Source organism: Sarcophilus harrisii, chromosome 6 (genome assembly GCF_902635505.1).
Source record: "Sarcophilus harrisii chromosome 6, mSarHar1.11, whole genome shotgun sequence".
Taxonomy (NCBI): Eukaryota; Metazoa; Chordata; class Mammalia; order Dasyuromorphia; family Dasyuridae; genus Sarcophilus; species Sarcophilus harrisii.
The window spans coordinates 145285726-145302595 of NC_045431.1; the positions used below are offsets into that span (position 1 = coordinate 145285726).

At 33.9% G+C, this 16870-nt stretch overlaps 1 protein-coding gene across 3 annotated transcripts in view; it reads right to left on the minus strand.

Annotated features, from left to right (window-relative positions):
* Nucleotides 1–16870, minus strand: part of DNAJB14 (DnaJ heat shock protein family (Hsp40) member B14) — a 78314-nt gene that overhangs the window by 38433 nt on the left and 23011 nt on the right. For 2 of the 3 annotated variants that reach the window (XM_003772940.4, XM_012552030.3), the window contains exon 2: nt 1789–1957. The exons of the other annotated variant lie outside the window; for it this stretch is intronic. In XM_003772940.4, the coding sequence (XP_003772988.2) occupies nt 1789–1957 (169 nt within the window). The remainder of the gene's footprint in view (nt 1–1788; nt 1958–16870) is intronic. 3 annotated transcript variants of the gene reach the window in all.

Genomic DNA, 16870 nt, shown 5'->3' on the forward strand with positions numbered 1-16870 from the left:
GTTTATGAAAAATATGTACACACTTATTAAATGCCTAATGCCATGAGGAGCCAGGAAATTTGATCAATGTAAAATCAGGGAGTAGGAGTGAGTGAGAGAGAGTGGTGGAAAGAGAGTAGATTTAAAGCAGAAATAAGATACAATATTTGGCCTCAAGGGGTTTATAGGCAATGGATCATCAAAAATTCATGGAGAACGTAGTATCTCAATTTTCCCTTTGTAGTAAAGTAGATCTCCAAAGCAAAACAAACAGGTTGGACAAATGGGGGGAGGGCACTCTCAACATAAGAAATATTAGTATCAAAAGCATGGAAGCCTGAAAGAGGGAGCGAAAACAATCCAATTTGCTAAGAATATGAGAAAAAACTTGAAAAGCAAGGTGAAGACATATTGTGCCAAGTCTTGGATACTGTGAGGGAGTCTGCATTTTATTCAGGAGGAAAGATACAGTTGATCTACATGTAAGGAAGATGATTTTGGCAGCAATATATACAGGGTAGACTGGCACAGGGAAAGAATGGAGGTCAGCCTATTGGCAGGCCTAGTAAGTAAGTTGCACGTTAAACAGGACAAAAAGGAAAGCATCAGTAAATATTCTGAACATGACAGATGAAGTGGTGATCAGACAAAAAGAGTGAGATTTGAAAAGCAGCCCAAGTTGAGGGGAAAAAATGAGTTCAATTTCTTGGTTGCACTTGAAATGCTGGTGTGACACAAGAACAGAAAAATCTACAGGGTTTTTTTTTTGTGTGTGTGTGGAAATTTTAGATTTTGGAAAATAATATTTTGGAAATATGAGGGCATGTTCACAAAAGAAGTCAAGAATGGAATCCTTTTCTTAGATTATGTCCACTGAAATCAGGGAATGAATCAAGAGTGCCAAAGGAAAGAATGAGAGAAGAGAGGAGAATGGTATAAATTGATTCAAGGAGGGAAGAAAAGAAAAAGACTGTAATGGAAAAAGAAAATGGCCTGCCAGAGGTAAGTATCCCAAAAGAGAAATGCCTGATGGCAGGACATGACAGACTATCCAGTAGGAAAGTATAGTCAGCAATGACAAAAAATACAAAAAGGTAAAGGAAAATGAGGACTGAAAAAGCCCTTGGATATGTGGCCAAATGAATGATCACTGATGTTTGACAGAGGCCAAGGGAGGTAAAAGCAGATGCCAAGAGACTGAGGAAAGAATGAGATAGGGAGGAAATGTCACCATCAGGCATAGACAACTCTTGGAAGAAAAAAACACCAGGCTTGAACAACCCACACCATCTACCACCATCTCCAGGCCCCCCCATTCCACTCTACTATAGATCTCCTTGCTTTTTAAATAACACACAGTCTTTGAATCCTTGTTCTGAGAGATTTTCATCATACAATTGTGTACCTGTAGATAACATTATTATATAGAAAACTGTGGGACTTTCTTCACATTGTTTTCACATATAATTGGGGGAAAATATAAAAAAACTAAAACAAATCATTGGTGAAAAAATTATTAGTCTTAAGTAATTATAACAGTAAACACTTATATGCAGATCTTCAAAGTTGTAAAATATTTTCCACATTTTATCTCATTTGAAACATAAATCATAATCCCATACTATCATGTTATGCCCATAATGTGCTTTTAAAAGGAAAATTAATCATAGAGCATACAAGTAAACAGTTCAGCTTTTTCATAGTATTTGCTATTTACAAAGAGACAGAAGAATCTTTTTAGGCCAAAATTAAACTTTCTAAGCAGTCATCACAATCAAAATATTAAAAAGATCTTATAAAATTCCATACCTGAGGACTCCATCTACTTGATCTTTGGTATAGGCTTTTCCACTTTCACCACCAGCACACGTACTGTCCTTTGTGCTATTGGGCCTGTTGTGATCACCACCACTTGTTTTTCGACAATGTGGGCCATTTGCAGCTGTGCTTCCATTTTTCATAATTGCTTCCAGAAGCACTATTGTACCAAGACAAAGAAAGTACAGATTGTAATTTCATTAAAGAAATATATGCAACATACATGTGACATACTTTAACAAATCTGGATGACTAACAAATTGAGATAATTTTTTAAAAATAAAATGACCACCTTAAATGGGAGCTTCCTTAGTTTCCAGAAAGACTAAGAAATTTTAAATGAAAGTGTTAGTAACTACTGGCAATTGAAGATCAATCAATTATCTGTGATCTCTTATCCCTTTCACTTATCTGAAAAAAGGCTAATAAATCTGGTAAAATATAGCATTTAGATTTTCATAACTTCTACCTTACTTCAATTCTGTATAATTTTCTGGTATCCTAATCTATTAAGGTCCCAACAGAATTTCCTACAATGTTGATCTCTCCTATGACTATTCATATTACTCTAAAAAATGCATCCTCCTCCTCACCCCCTCTTTCTTTGCAACCCCCCCACCCCCGCCCTCTGTTAATATCTTCTTTCTAAGAAACCAATATGGCAGACTTACATCTCATACCCCATACCAAAATAAGGTCAAAATGGGTACATGATTTGGATGTAAAGGTGATACCATAAGCAAATTAGGAGAGCAAGAGAGAGTTTACCTATCAGATCTTTGGAAAAGGGAGGAATTTATGACAAAGAAGTATTAGAAAACATTATGAAATGCAAAATGGACAACTTTGATTACATCAAAAAGTTTTTGCACAAATAAAACTAACATGGCCAAGATTAAAAGGGAAGTACAAAGCTGAGAAAATTTTTTTTAAATCCAATGTTTCTGATAAAGGCCTCATTTCTAAAATATATAAAGAACTGTGTCAAATTTATAAAAATAAAAGTCATTCTCCAATTAATAAATGGTCAAAGTTTAAGAACATACAATTTTCAGATGAAGAAATTAAAATCATCTATAGTCATATGAAAAAACGCTCTAAATCACTACTGATTAGAGAAATGCAAATAAAAACAATTCTGAGGTACCACCTCACACCTCTCAGATTTGCTACAATGACAGGAAAAGATAATGATAAATGTTGAAGGGGATGTGGGAAAATTGGTTTATTAAATGCATTGTTGGTAAATAATAATTCAACCATTCTGGAGAGCAATTTGGAAGTATGTTCAAAGCATTATCAAAGCATAACCTTGATCCAGCAGTGGATCTGTACACCAAGGAAATCATAAAGGAGGGGAAAGGATCCACATGTGCAAAAATATTTGTAGCAGTTCTTTTTATGGTGGCAAAGAATTGGAAAATGAAAAGATGCCCATCAATTGGGGAATGGCTGAATAAGTTATGGTATATGAAGATAATAGAATATTTTTGTTCTATAAAAAATGATAAATTGTAGAGGGCTAAACCTGCAAAAAGGTTTGCAGACAACTAAGCATTTATGGCTAATTTTACCTATTCAATGTGAGACAATGACTTTATTAGCATATATAGGGATAAATGGCTCTTCTTGCCATTGGTGCTTGCTGAATGTTTGGTGTTAAGATAATGATAGGCAAGGATTGGAGGGTAGAGGGAGAGGGGCCAGAGAGGCACTTGGCAACAGGACGAGGAGAGAGGTTGGTGACTCCAGAGTCCTGAATCCAGGATTCTACTTGCCTGCCTCTTTCACTTCTCCCCCTAAAGACTAAGGACTTTAATTTATCCTGACTCTGGCTGACCCAGAGGCGCTCCAGGGAGATAGCCCATACCCTACAATGAACAAGCTGATTTTGAAAGGCCTGGAAAGATTTACATGAACTAGTGCTGAGTGAAATAAGAAGAACTAGGAATACACTGTAGACAGCAAGACTATGCAATGATCAACTATGAAAGATTGGATTCTTTTCAGCATTCTTCTCAGTAATACAAGGCAAATTCAATAAACTTTGGATGGAAAATTCTATCTGTATCCAGAGAGAGAACTACGGAAACTGAATGTAAATCGACACATGCTATGCTATGCTATGCACTTTTTTTCCTTTTTTCTTGTTTTTTTTTTTTCTCATGGTTTTTCACTTTTGTTCTGATTTTTCTCTCCTAACATTTCATAAGGAAATGTATTTTTAAAAATGAATTACATATATAACCAGAAAAACAGAAAACAAGATAAAAAAACAAACAAACAAAAAAGATAAGGAAAAGTCAAGGTAATCATTCTAGGATGGTCAAGTATCAGGAGACTACAGTTGAAAAATTATTCAAGATCATAAGAGAATGAAATAGTGCTATGAACTGGTACTAGAACCAGGCCTGAGAACTCCCATACCTATAATCAGTAAGAATAAAGGCCCAATCTCATCTCCAAGGTAACCTTAGAAATTACTTAGCAACAATGCTCTCTTTCTATATACATTCCTATCCTTTAGTTTTTATTTTTCTCCCTTCAAGACTCCTTCCCCCTCATGTTCATTAGAATCTATCAGAAGGTAACTGGAGTTCATACAATATAAATGTGCCCTAGTTGGTTCCAAATTCTCAGAACAAATTCACCAAGCAGCTAGAGCATGGATTTCAGAACAATTGAAAATGACTTTAGAAGGCATCTGGGTCCACCTGTAAACTTAAAAGAACTACATAAAATGTTAGCTATGAACATCATTATCATAAATCTTACAGGCTATAGGAAGCTACTCAAGCTTTTTGAGCATATGGATGACATAATCATGCCTGTGCATTAGGAAAATGTTCATTATGGCCATAGGAGCAGATTGGAGACAGAGAGAGATGAGAGGCAAAGGGAGACTCCCTCAGAGGCATATGTATAACAATTTAGGCAGATATTGACAAGATGGAGCATAAGAAATTACACTGGAGGTAGTTAAGAGTCAGCAAATCTGGGTTCAAATCTAGGCTTTGCAGCCTCTACCACTCCATGTCATGAAGTGACATTTAGCAAGTCAGTTCATCTGCTGGAGCCTCTGTTTTTCCCATCTATAAAATAATCTGTAGCTTCAGAGAAACTTAGTCTGAATGATAGGAGATCTATTTCCAGGACTGATCCTCCGAAGTCAAGAAACAAGGGGAAAAAAAAAAATGAAACTGCAAAGTTATAGAAAAATGAAAGATGGCTGTACCAGTTGGGCTCCAGCCCTCTCCCTCATAGTTCCTCTTCCTATTCTCCCATTTGCTCCTTGGTTAACTGGGGCAGTCAGAAGTTTGTGAGGCTCAAGGTATACATGGAACCTGGAAGACATGGTGACTACAGCTTTAGCAGATGGTTAGGATATTTCCCTTTATTTTCCCTTAGTAGTTTGTACTATGCTACTCAAGTCCCGTGGAAATTCCAAGAGGAGTTTCACTGTAGTTATTAAGTTGGATGGTTAAAAAGCATTGCAATTTAACAGACATGAATACTGAACCACCACCACTGATTTTTGAGAAAACCGGAATAAAAGGTATTAGAACGTGGAGACAAGCAAATGGCCTCATTTTTTTTTTTTTTTTAAGTAAAAAGGTAGATTTTTTTTGAAACTATATAGTAATGAGAAGCAACATGGAATAATAAAACTGAACCATACGTGTATTTTGTAGGCATAATGAAATGCTAGAAGAGGACATGGTAAGAACCACTGTTGATAAACTAAGCTCATTTTCTTTTTTCATGAGATTAATAGACCAACAGAGTAAGAGAAATACTTTAGATAGATATGCTATTCTTAGATTTTAAAAAGGCTAAAATTCTCTTAGATCCTTGCAAAAAAAATGGAGAAATATGAATTTCAATTATATAGTTATACAGCTGATTAAGAAACCTACATAATGGATCAATGTCAACTTAAGAGATGTTTCAGAGGGGCAGCAAGGTGGCGCAGTGGATAAAGCACCAGCCTTGAAGTAAGGAGGACCTGAGTTCAAATATGACCAGAGACAGAAATGAGAAATCAAGTTAAAAGAAAAAAGCTTAACCCCACTTACCTCCATATATATAAATATGTATACACACACACATATATACATATATATACACTATATATAGTGTATTTTTAAGTTAGATTTTTTTTTTTAGTATAAACCTTTTCAAGGAGATTTGTTAATGCAATCTATATTCAGGTGTGACATATTGAGACAAGCAATACAATGAGCTGTAAACTAATAGGGTCTGAAATTTTTTACTAAAAGATAACTCTTAATAAAAAGGTATTTTTCAACTGGGTTCAAATATGCCAATCGATAATATCCTTGACTTTAATACATTAAATAGGGTGTGGAGATTCAAGGATATATGCAAATGTGATAAGGGGATTTTACCATTTGATATTAACTAATGATTTACTTCCAGGATGGATTAGGAGAAGCAGGATCCCCTAGAACTAAGAGAATCTAAAGAACTCACACAATGGTAGCTTGATTTAACAAGCTTCTTGTTGGAGAATATAAATAAATAAATCCCTGGAGAATTAACCTTTACTTTTCATTTGCTTTAATTAGAACAACACCTCGTTCTAATCGATCTCAGAAAAAGGAAAATTTGACTGTATCTGGTCTGAAGAAGGAAGAAAATACAAGAGGGGAAAGACATGAAACTTATGGAATTGCACTTATTTCTGAATTCTCCTTAATTTCATCCAACTCCTACTTCTCCACTTTTATTATCCCCAGAACAGATTTTGTCAAGGCTTCTACATCTGAGATGCAGAGATACTAGATGACGACTGCCAACTCTGGGTCTCCAATTTCCCAATACCTGGAAACAGGAATCCTAAGAAAAAGAGTGTCTGGATGTGGTAGCACAGGCTCTAATCCCATCTGCTGTAAAATCTGAGACTGGTGGATCACCTGAACTCTGGAGCTCTGAGTTGGATTAGGGCTAAAGTCAAATGGGTGATCACATAAAGTCCTGCATAAATAGGATGAGCCTCCCAGAGCAACAGCCATCAAAGTTGTTTTAGAGGAACATAGCAGGTCCAAACTTCCTACAGACCAGGAGCTGAGATCAGGCAAAGATGTGGCTACTGTACTTCCAATCAAGATGATGGGTAAAAGAGAAATGGACCAGGCACTGTGCTAAGTACTTTGCAAATATTGCCTTATTTGAGCTTTATAACAACTATGGGAGGTAAGATCTATTCATTTCCCTGATTTACAGCTGAAAAAACTAAGGGCAAACAGAGATTAAGTGACATGCCCAGACAACAAAAATTATTTTATGATAAAAGATTTTGGACACTTTTCTCCTTGGGCTTGGAGTCAGGAAAATCTGAGTTCAAATTCAGTGTCAGACAAAAAAAAAAAAAAAAAAAGAATTTTATTTGGCTCTAACATTAAGGAAACAATAAACAATGTTACAAAACTCACTGAGAAACTAAAAAAAAAAATAAGCTGCATTTTTAAATTTTCAGAATTACAATACAAATAGTTACAGCAGAATTTATTTTGTAAGTGAATGGGTATTTGAGCAAGTCTTGAAAATACTTTTGTTACCTTTTTAAAAAAAATAACCTTTATTATACATTTTTTTTTTCTGATAGTTGACCTATTAATCTTTTCATTCAGGGTTAAAGATTGCTTTTTACTGATTTAAGAGATTCTCTGGAGCATAAAATAGAAATATTTGTTTATGCCACATTCAGTATTATATTAGTTTTCAAAAATGCTGCAAATAAAAACTAATTTTTGAATTAGACAATAGTATTAATACTAAAAGAATGTCAAAGTATACTAATAAAGCAAGCAAAATAAAATGCCAGAAGATACATTTTCTTGGTATAAGATAGCCTATTGCTTTGTTGTTTAAATTCAGTCCATGAATAATAAGAACAAGTCTATAAGACTGTTATCCAACAATTCTAGAAATGAAATACAGAATTATGAAGGGAAAGTCACTAAAGTATTTATCATTTTGTGACCCAGCAATTCCACGAGGAAACAGGTAAGTGGCACAGCAGAATGAGTGCCAGGTCTAAAATCAAGAAAATTTGAATTCACAATAACTGTGACATTGGGCAAATAACTTGACTTGTTTGTCTTAGTTTCTTCATCTGTAAAATGAGGATAACAGGACTTATTTCACAGTGTTGTTTTGAGGATCAAACTAGTTAATTGTAAAGTACATAGTTTGTTTGGCTCATAGTAAGCATTATGTAAATCCTAAATATTTATTACATCATCATCATCATCATCATCATCATCATCATCATCATCATCATCACTGAATGGGAACAATACAGTAAATAAGAGAATAGAAGAAATGTTATTTTCGGACTGGGTAAGAAAATATGCTGAGAAAAGGAGAGATACTGCAGTGGTAATGTCCATTAATGACTGTAATGTAAAAAATAAAATTTATTTAAAAAAATGTCCACTAAACTAACATTTAATTTAACACTTAAAAAAATCCTAAGTTTTTATACAGCATTTATTTCTTTTTACAAGTAAATCTGGTTAGAATTATGTTTATATAGTAATCCTCTATCTATGGACTGTTGGTTTAATTTTTCAATGAGGGGGAAAATCCTCTTTATATTGGCATTCAAGGCACACATATTTTATCTATCTTTTACTGTCTCCTTATTAATCTGAATGCTGGTCAAACTGGCCAACTTAGTTGTTTTGTTGTCATTATTCCAAGACATCTTTCCTAGTCATTTATTGTAATTTCTCTGCATCCAAACAAATCCTTTCCATTCTTACAGCAGCTTGTATAAAACAATCTTGGCAGTTCTCACATTCTACTTTTTATTACCGTTGTTAATGCATCTTATGAAAGCTCTCCATTAGGTGAGTTTTTTGGGAGATAATAAACTCATTATCTAACACAGTTATCTTTTACATATTTTATTCCTTAAGCATGATGATCTGTCAGGTAACATCCGAGAGGGAGACTATATGGTATAATAAAAAGCACACTGATCTAATTGTAATACAATTCTGGTCCATTAATTACTTTAAAAAAATTAATTACTTTTAGAAAATTAAACACTGGGCAAATCACAACTTCTATGTTTCTACTGTTTCACTTTTTAACAGAAAAGTAGGCAAAGGATTACTTTATAGAGCTAGACAAAATAACAAAACTCATATGGAAGAAGAAAAAGCCAGAAATTGCAAAAGCAGTAATCATAAAAACTATTTGTAAAAAAACAGGAAAAAAACATGAAAATTTATTACTGGAAGAAACTATCCATAAAATATATAAACAAGCACATTGTAATGTTTGATAAATCCAATTATTGGGGTAAGAACTCATTATTTGACAAAAAGTGTTGGAAAACCGGAAAGAAGTCTGGTAGAAAATTAAAGTTGAACTAGTGTCACATACCATATTATCACAATAAAAATATTCAAAAGATGCATGAGTCATGTATAAAAAGTTCACAACATAAACAAATCAGAAAAGGAAAGAAAGAGACATCAGTAGATATCTCTAGATGGCTAGAAGAAGAAGAACTAGAACAAGGGTTAGAGAGGATCACAGAAGATATAATAGATAATTTTGACTGAAGAGCTTTTGCACAACCAAAAAAAAAAAAAAACAAAAAAAAAAACCTACAGGCAAAAGCATAAAAGAAATAATTAACAGGGAAATAAATCTTTGCACCAAATATAATAAAAACCCCATATTTAAAATATAGAGAGAACTAACATATAAGAATTAGAGACATTCCCCAATAAATAGTCAAAGAATATGAAGAATAGACAGTTGTCAAGGGAAGAACACCAAATTGCCAACAACCATGTAAAAAAAAAAAAAATTCAAACAATTAATAAGACAAAATGTAGTTAAAACAACTTTGAGCTAGTACACAACATCAAATTGATAAAGATAACAAAAGAGGGATATTAATTGTTAGAAGAGACAATAGAAAGACAAAATGAATGCATCATTGAAAAAACCCTTTTGGAAAACAACTTGGAACTATCCCCAAAGTCACTAATCTTTGCATAGCTTTGTATCAATACTATTATTAGGATTATATAAAGTATAACCTTCTCAGACCTCTAGTATCAGCCAAGTAGATATGGCATAGAAATGACTATAAAATTATTTTGATTATTCTGTTTACATAAAATGTAAATGTCTTGCATGAATAAAAGGCTACTGAAGAAAAAGTATATAGTGGGGGGAGGGGAATATATATACACACACACACACACACACACATATATATGTATATATATGATTTTTCCCTTTATAAAACTCTGCTACGGAAATAATTAAAAACCAAAACCAAAACCTAGGGGGTGGTAAACATTTAATGATCTGTGAATAGATTTCTGAAGATCCAGAAACCTGATAAAGGAAAAAAACTGCATCTTTACTTTTCATACACATTTACTGGAAAATCAGCATTTCCTTCAACTGAGGTAGTTAGGTAGCACAGTGAACAGAACAATGGATTTAAGAGTCAAGAAGCCAAGAGTTCAACTCCAGCCTCAGACACATACTTCACTGAACAAGTCCCTTAATTTTTGTCTGCCTCGTTTTAGTCATCTATAAAATGAGGGTAATAATAGCAGCTTCCTCCTGGGTAGTTATGAGGTCAAAATAAGCTATTTAAAAATGCTTTGGAAATCTATTCGTATTGTTGTATAAATACCATTATTACTGTTACTGTTATTCTGAGGTATCCTTGGATTTCCTCAGAATAACAAAGGGTTCCATGATACCCACTCAGTTAAAAGTACATCTAATAATGAAGTACCACTCCCAACAAATAAAAAAGCAATGAATACAGAATTCATCCAAGACTACCAAGGGGCAAAAAACTTCCCACTAATAGAGGTACTTTGTCTCCTAACTTTTTCCCTTAGCCTGGGCTGTCTGACTTTACAGGACTTAGATGAAGGAAAAAGGAAGGAGGGAAACAAGTACTTATTTACTAAGGATCTACTACAATGCCAGGCATTTTGCTAGGCACTTCATAAAAATTATCATATCTGATACTCCTAACAACTTTGTGAGGTATTATCATCCCCATTTTAAACATAGAAAAACGGGGAAAACAGATTAAATGTCTTTCCCAGAATCATATAGCTAGTGTCTCAGAACATATTTAAACTCAGGTTCTCCTGACTTCGCTCTAGTCCACTAAGCAACTCTGGAGTGTCCAATAGGATGGAAGAAAATTTGGCCTTACTGCCTGGCTCTATCTCTATTCAGCTTTGTCATCTAACCCAAAGATTCTTAACCTATGAATTGCAACCCCATGTGGGACTGTGTAACTGAACATGAGAGTTGTGAAATATGATTTATAATCAGTAAATGTTGAATTTGCATACCAATTTTATACACATATATGCCCTGTATGCCCAGGGTTGTGTAAAAATTTCTTGGATGAAAAAGGAAAAAGCTTAACAAGTCTTGATCTAACCTATATATGTAATATAAATAGGTTTCTGGCCTATGCCATCTTCCCCACCACTGAAGCCTTAGGTATTTCAGCCTTTTTATCTGCTCTACTGCTGAGCTTTCTTTTTGCAAGTTGTCTATTCCAAGTAAAGTGAGATTTTCATTTGAAACAAAGGTTGTCTTTGCTTTTTCTACTTGTATCTCTTATATTTAGCAAAATGCTTGGCATACTGAAAGTGCTTTTAAAAATGATTTTTCATGCATTCATTCATGGGTTAGGCAGGGGTCTTCAAACTTTTTAAATAGGGAGCCACTTCACTATCCCTCAGACTGTTGGAGGGCCGGACTATAGTATTGTACTATAGTAAAAAACAAAAACTTTGTTTCGTGGGCCTTTAAATAAAGAAACTTCATAGCCCTGTGTGAGGGGGATAATAATTCTCAGCTGTCTCATCTGGCCGGTGGGCTGTATGTAGTTTGAAGACTCCTGGGTTAGGGGGTGGATTCCACAAAATGTCAATTGGTCTGCATGAGAGAAGAGTATTAGTCCACTATAGGGATTTGTTTATTAAGATGTTTTGTTTTAAATTCACAAAAGCATCAAATCAACAATCTTTTTTGGAATATGTAAAGAACAAAATGTTTTGAAAATCAAACGAGGGTAGCCAAACTGTACCAAGCCTAAAACTATATTATAAAGCAGTGGTCATCAAAACCATTTGGTGCTGGCTAAGAAATAGATTAGTTGATCAGTGGAATAGGTTAGGTTCACAGGACAAAATAGTCAATAACTATAGCAATCTAGTATTTGACAAACCGAAAGACCCCAGCTTTTGGGATAAAAACTCACTGTTTGACAAAAACTGCTGGAAAACTGGAAACTAGTATGACAGAAACTAGGTATTGATCCACACTTAACACCATATACCAAGATAAGGTTGAAATGAGTTCATAATTTAGAAATAAAGAGTGATATTATAAGCAAATTAAAAGAACATAGGATAGTTTCCTCTCAGATCTGTGGAGAAGGAAGGAATTTGTGAACAGAGAAGAACTAGAATTCATAACTGAACACCAAATAGATAATTTTGATTATATTAAGTTTAAAAGTTTTTGCACAAATAAAACTAATGCAGAAAGATTAGAAAGGAAGCAATAAGCTGAGAAAACATTTTTACATTTAAGGATTCTTATAAAGCGTTACTTCTAAAATTAATATAGAGAATTGACTCAAATTTATAAGAAATCAAGCAATTCTCCAAATGGTCAAAGGATACAAACAGACAATTTTCAGATGAAGAAATTAAAACCATTTCTAGTCATATGAAAAGGAGCTCTAAATCATTACTGATCAGAGAAATGCAAATTAAAACAATTCTAGGATACCACTACACACCTCTCAGATTGGCTAATAAGATGACAGGAAAGGATAATGATGAATGTTGGAGGGAATGTGGGAAAACTGGGACACTAAATACATTGTGGTGGAATTGTGAACAGATCCAACCATTCAGGAGAGCAATTTGGAACTATGTTCAAAAAGTTATCAAACTGTGCATACCCTTTGATCCAGCAGTGTTTCTACTGGACTTATATCCCATAGAGATCTTAAAGGAGGGAAAGAGACCCACATGTGCAAAAATGTTTGTGGCAGCCCTCTTTGTAGTGGCTAGAAACTGTAAATTGACTGGATGCCCATCAACTGAAGAATGGTTGAGTAAGTTATGTATATGAATGTTATGGAATATTATTGTTCTATAAAAAACGATCAACAGCATGATTTTAAAGAGGCCTGGAAAGACTTACATGAACTGATGCTGAGTGAAATGAACAGAACCAGAAGATCACTGTATATGACAACAACAAGACTATACAACGATCAATTCTGATGGATATGGCTCTTTTCAACAATGAGATGATTCAAACCAGTTTCAGTTGTTCAATAATGAAGAGAGCCATCTACACCCAGGGAGAAGACTGTGGGAACTGAATGTGGATCACAACATAACATTCTCATTCTTTTTGTTGTTCGCTTGCATTGTGTTTTCTTATTCATTTTCTTTCCTTTTTGATCTGATTTTTCTTGTGCAGCAAGAGAAGTGTATAAAAATGTTTACATGTATTGGATTTAACAATATATTTTAACATGTATAACATATATTGGATTGCTTGCCATCTAGGGGAGAGGGTGGGGGGAAGGTGGGGAAAATTTGGAACACAAAACTATGCAAGGGTCAATGTTTAAAAATTATCCATGCATATGTTTTGAAAATAAAAAGCTTTCTCTACACATATATTTTGTATCTAGGATATACTGTGACATATTTAACATGTATAGGACTGCTTGCCATCTGGGTGGAAGGGGTGGAAGGAGGGAGGGGAAAAATCGGAACAGAAGTGAATGTAAGGGATAATGGTGTAAAAAATTACCTTGGCATGGTTTCTGTCAATAAAAAGTTATAATTATTAAAATTAAATTAAATTTAAAAAAAGAAAAGAAAAAGCTTTCATAAATTTTTTTTTTAAAAGTATCTGTCACTCAATTCTCGCTTGTGGCTGTAGTCATATCTCAGTAAAACCTTTTGGCTAAATCAAATTGAGGGGAACTAAAAGACCTTAAAATCCTTTGCTCCAATAGAGAGATGTCTACCACAAATATGTGAAGATTTCCTCAATGGAATGGGCAGAAGAGACAATTAGTTCTAAGAGCCACAAAGAAGGTATTAAATTTTACTCCTCTTCTTGCACTTTATTCAATCTGCTATCTTGGAACCTTTAAGGTAACTCGGTACCTTCAAAACTGAAGAGTGAAACCACCTTTGTAGAGTTCTCTGACATAGCTGAAATAATTTCCCTCTTTACTTCTGAATTTTAGAATTCTAAGCTCAACTCTATTCAACTCAATTCTAAGGCTCAACTTAGGTGACACCTCCCATAGCCTGTTCTGATTCCCTATTCCTGATTCTGATCTCAACTCTTAATGCTTCCACTTTCCATCCTGAAATGAATATGCATCACACACAGAGTAAATACAAATCATTTCTCTTTGTATGTTATAATCTCTCCCTTCCTCCTCAAACTTCCAACCCAATCCCTTTGCCCAACAGAGGAACTTAGTAAAAGACAGTTGAATTGAACAAAACACTAAGTAAAGTGCCTGCTACTTGCACGGTTAAGGCTATGACCAAAGGGCAAGAGGGCGGAAAAAAGGAATTTACATTCCAAAAAATCTCTTATCCTAGCTATTTTTGTGACCAAGACAGAGGAGGACTGGACTACTAGATCAGGGCTTCTTAAACTTTTTCCACTCATGCCCCCTTTTGCCTGAGAAATTCTTATGTGACCCGGAGTATATAGGCAAGTGAAATATATAAAGTCAAGCATTTACTGATAATAAATCATAATTTCATAGCCACCACATTCAGTTTTGAGATTCCATATAAAATTATGAACCACAGTTTAAGAAGCTACAGATCAGATAAGAGTAAATCATCAGACCAAGTCATTAATGGAACCACAACAAATTGAAGAGGTCTTTAATAGAGGGTCTCAAGACTCTATCCTTGGTCCTTTGCTGTTTAATATGTTTACAAATGTTTAGAATGAAGAAGAATGAAGAAGCATGCTTGTAAAATTTGGAAATCACATAATCTACACATGCCTAAGCTAATATGATCTTATGCAGGACAACAATCAGAGAGCAAAAGATCTTGACAGAGTGGAATAATATATTGGATATAATAGCAAGTTTAATAGGGATATATACAAAAAAATCTACACTTGGGTCAAAAAGTTATCTTCATAAGAATAGGAAGTATGGATTATACAACAGTTCTTATTTCAGTGGACTGTGCACTCAACGTATGAAAAGGTAGATTAATGAAAAGGTAGGTTAATAAGTTAATGCAGGGGCAGCTAGGTGGCATATGAACAGAGCATAGCCCTGACATGGCTGTGTGACCCTGGGCAAGTCACTTAACCCCTTTTGCCTCAGCAAAAAACAACAACAAAAAAAGTTAACGCAGAGGTATACTGACTCAAATGTCCTAGTTAGGCGAAATTTAGAATATTGTGTGAAAAATAACTTTCAGGTGCCTTAAGAATGCACCTTATGGGATTTATCCAGAAGGTCAATTATAACTATGCTATCTGAAGAGTGCTTTGGAGGAATTAGGGATGATTAGTTTGGAGAAGATTTAAGGAAACTGTCATAGCTGTTATCGATAAAGTATTTGAACATCTGTCAAGAGGAAAAATGATTACAATACTTATTCTGATTGGCTCCTGGGAGTAGGATTTGCAACAATAAATGAGCATCACAAAGAAGAATATTTGAGTTTCATGTAAAAGAAAACTTCCTAGGAGTTAGAGCAGAATGAGTTTAGTCAGGGGCTAATTCAAGATATGTAATTTTGTTGTTGGTACATAGATATAGATATAAATTCCCTCTCTCAAATCAGACAAAGTCATAGATCCTTCATATAATCACCACATAACTGAATAGAATAGCATATTCAGCATATAATCATTAGTATTCTAAATGTGAAATCTTTGTCCAATGACCACCAAATGAAGATGCAACTGAAAGAACTAAACTATGACAAAATTGATGTTTCTTACTAGAAATGAAATCAAATGGAAAGTTGTCTCATCTCACCTTGCAGTGTTTATGATGAATCTATGCAAAAAAAAAAATTTAAAAATACCTATGAAGATACTTACATGATAACATTTTAAATTTTAACTGATGAATAAAGCAAAGCAATTCTACCAAAAAAACCCAAGATCTTTCAAACTTAGGTATTTATACTTTAATACTCAGTGACTTTAATGAAAAGAAGATTAAATTTTAAAATATAGTTTAGGATTATGAAATGAAAAAGAAAATTTTGTAGACTGTACAGAAATCTCTTGATATTTGACAAATACCAAGTAATATAACAATAAACAACACTGACATGAAACAACTGTTTACTGATGTGAGAATCATTTCTGAATTAGCTGTCTTTGCAATTGGACCAAACACATAATTCATATTAAATCCTAGATAAAGAAATGAGAAGATACAGGATGTAATTATAAAAGTTTTAAGTTGACATTGTTTCTGGAAAAAAAAAAAAAGGAAAACATACCAATACCAATGGGGATTAATCAACTTAAAACAAAACTACAAAACTAAACAAAAAACCTTGAAAATCATGTTAGCCAACAGAAAATCTTTTTCACAGGTAAGACAGGCATAGTAAAAGGATAATACTCATCTGGAATATAAACTTCATTTGTAAAACTTTTCAGAGACAGATGGTAGCTTAAGCTTAAGTAGCATCATTTCATAAAAAGTTAAGAATCATTAAGGATTTAGTACTTATGATCAGTCGATATCATAAAACACTAGTATCAGTTCATAAAAAGTAGGACATGGAAGACAGAGAAAAATAACTGCAAAAAGTATGGCCTAAAACCAAAGTTAAGCCCATTTAAAGATCATACTGGAAAGAGATGAAAGACAAAGAAGATGCTATTATATAGTATTTTTCTTCATCAATGACAGTGGAACTATCACATATGGATTTTAACATCTCAATTCCACACATGCTAAATAATAGAATAGAAAAAAACCAAA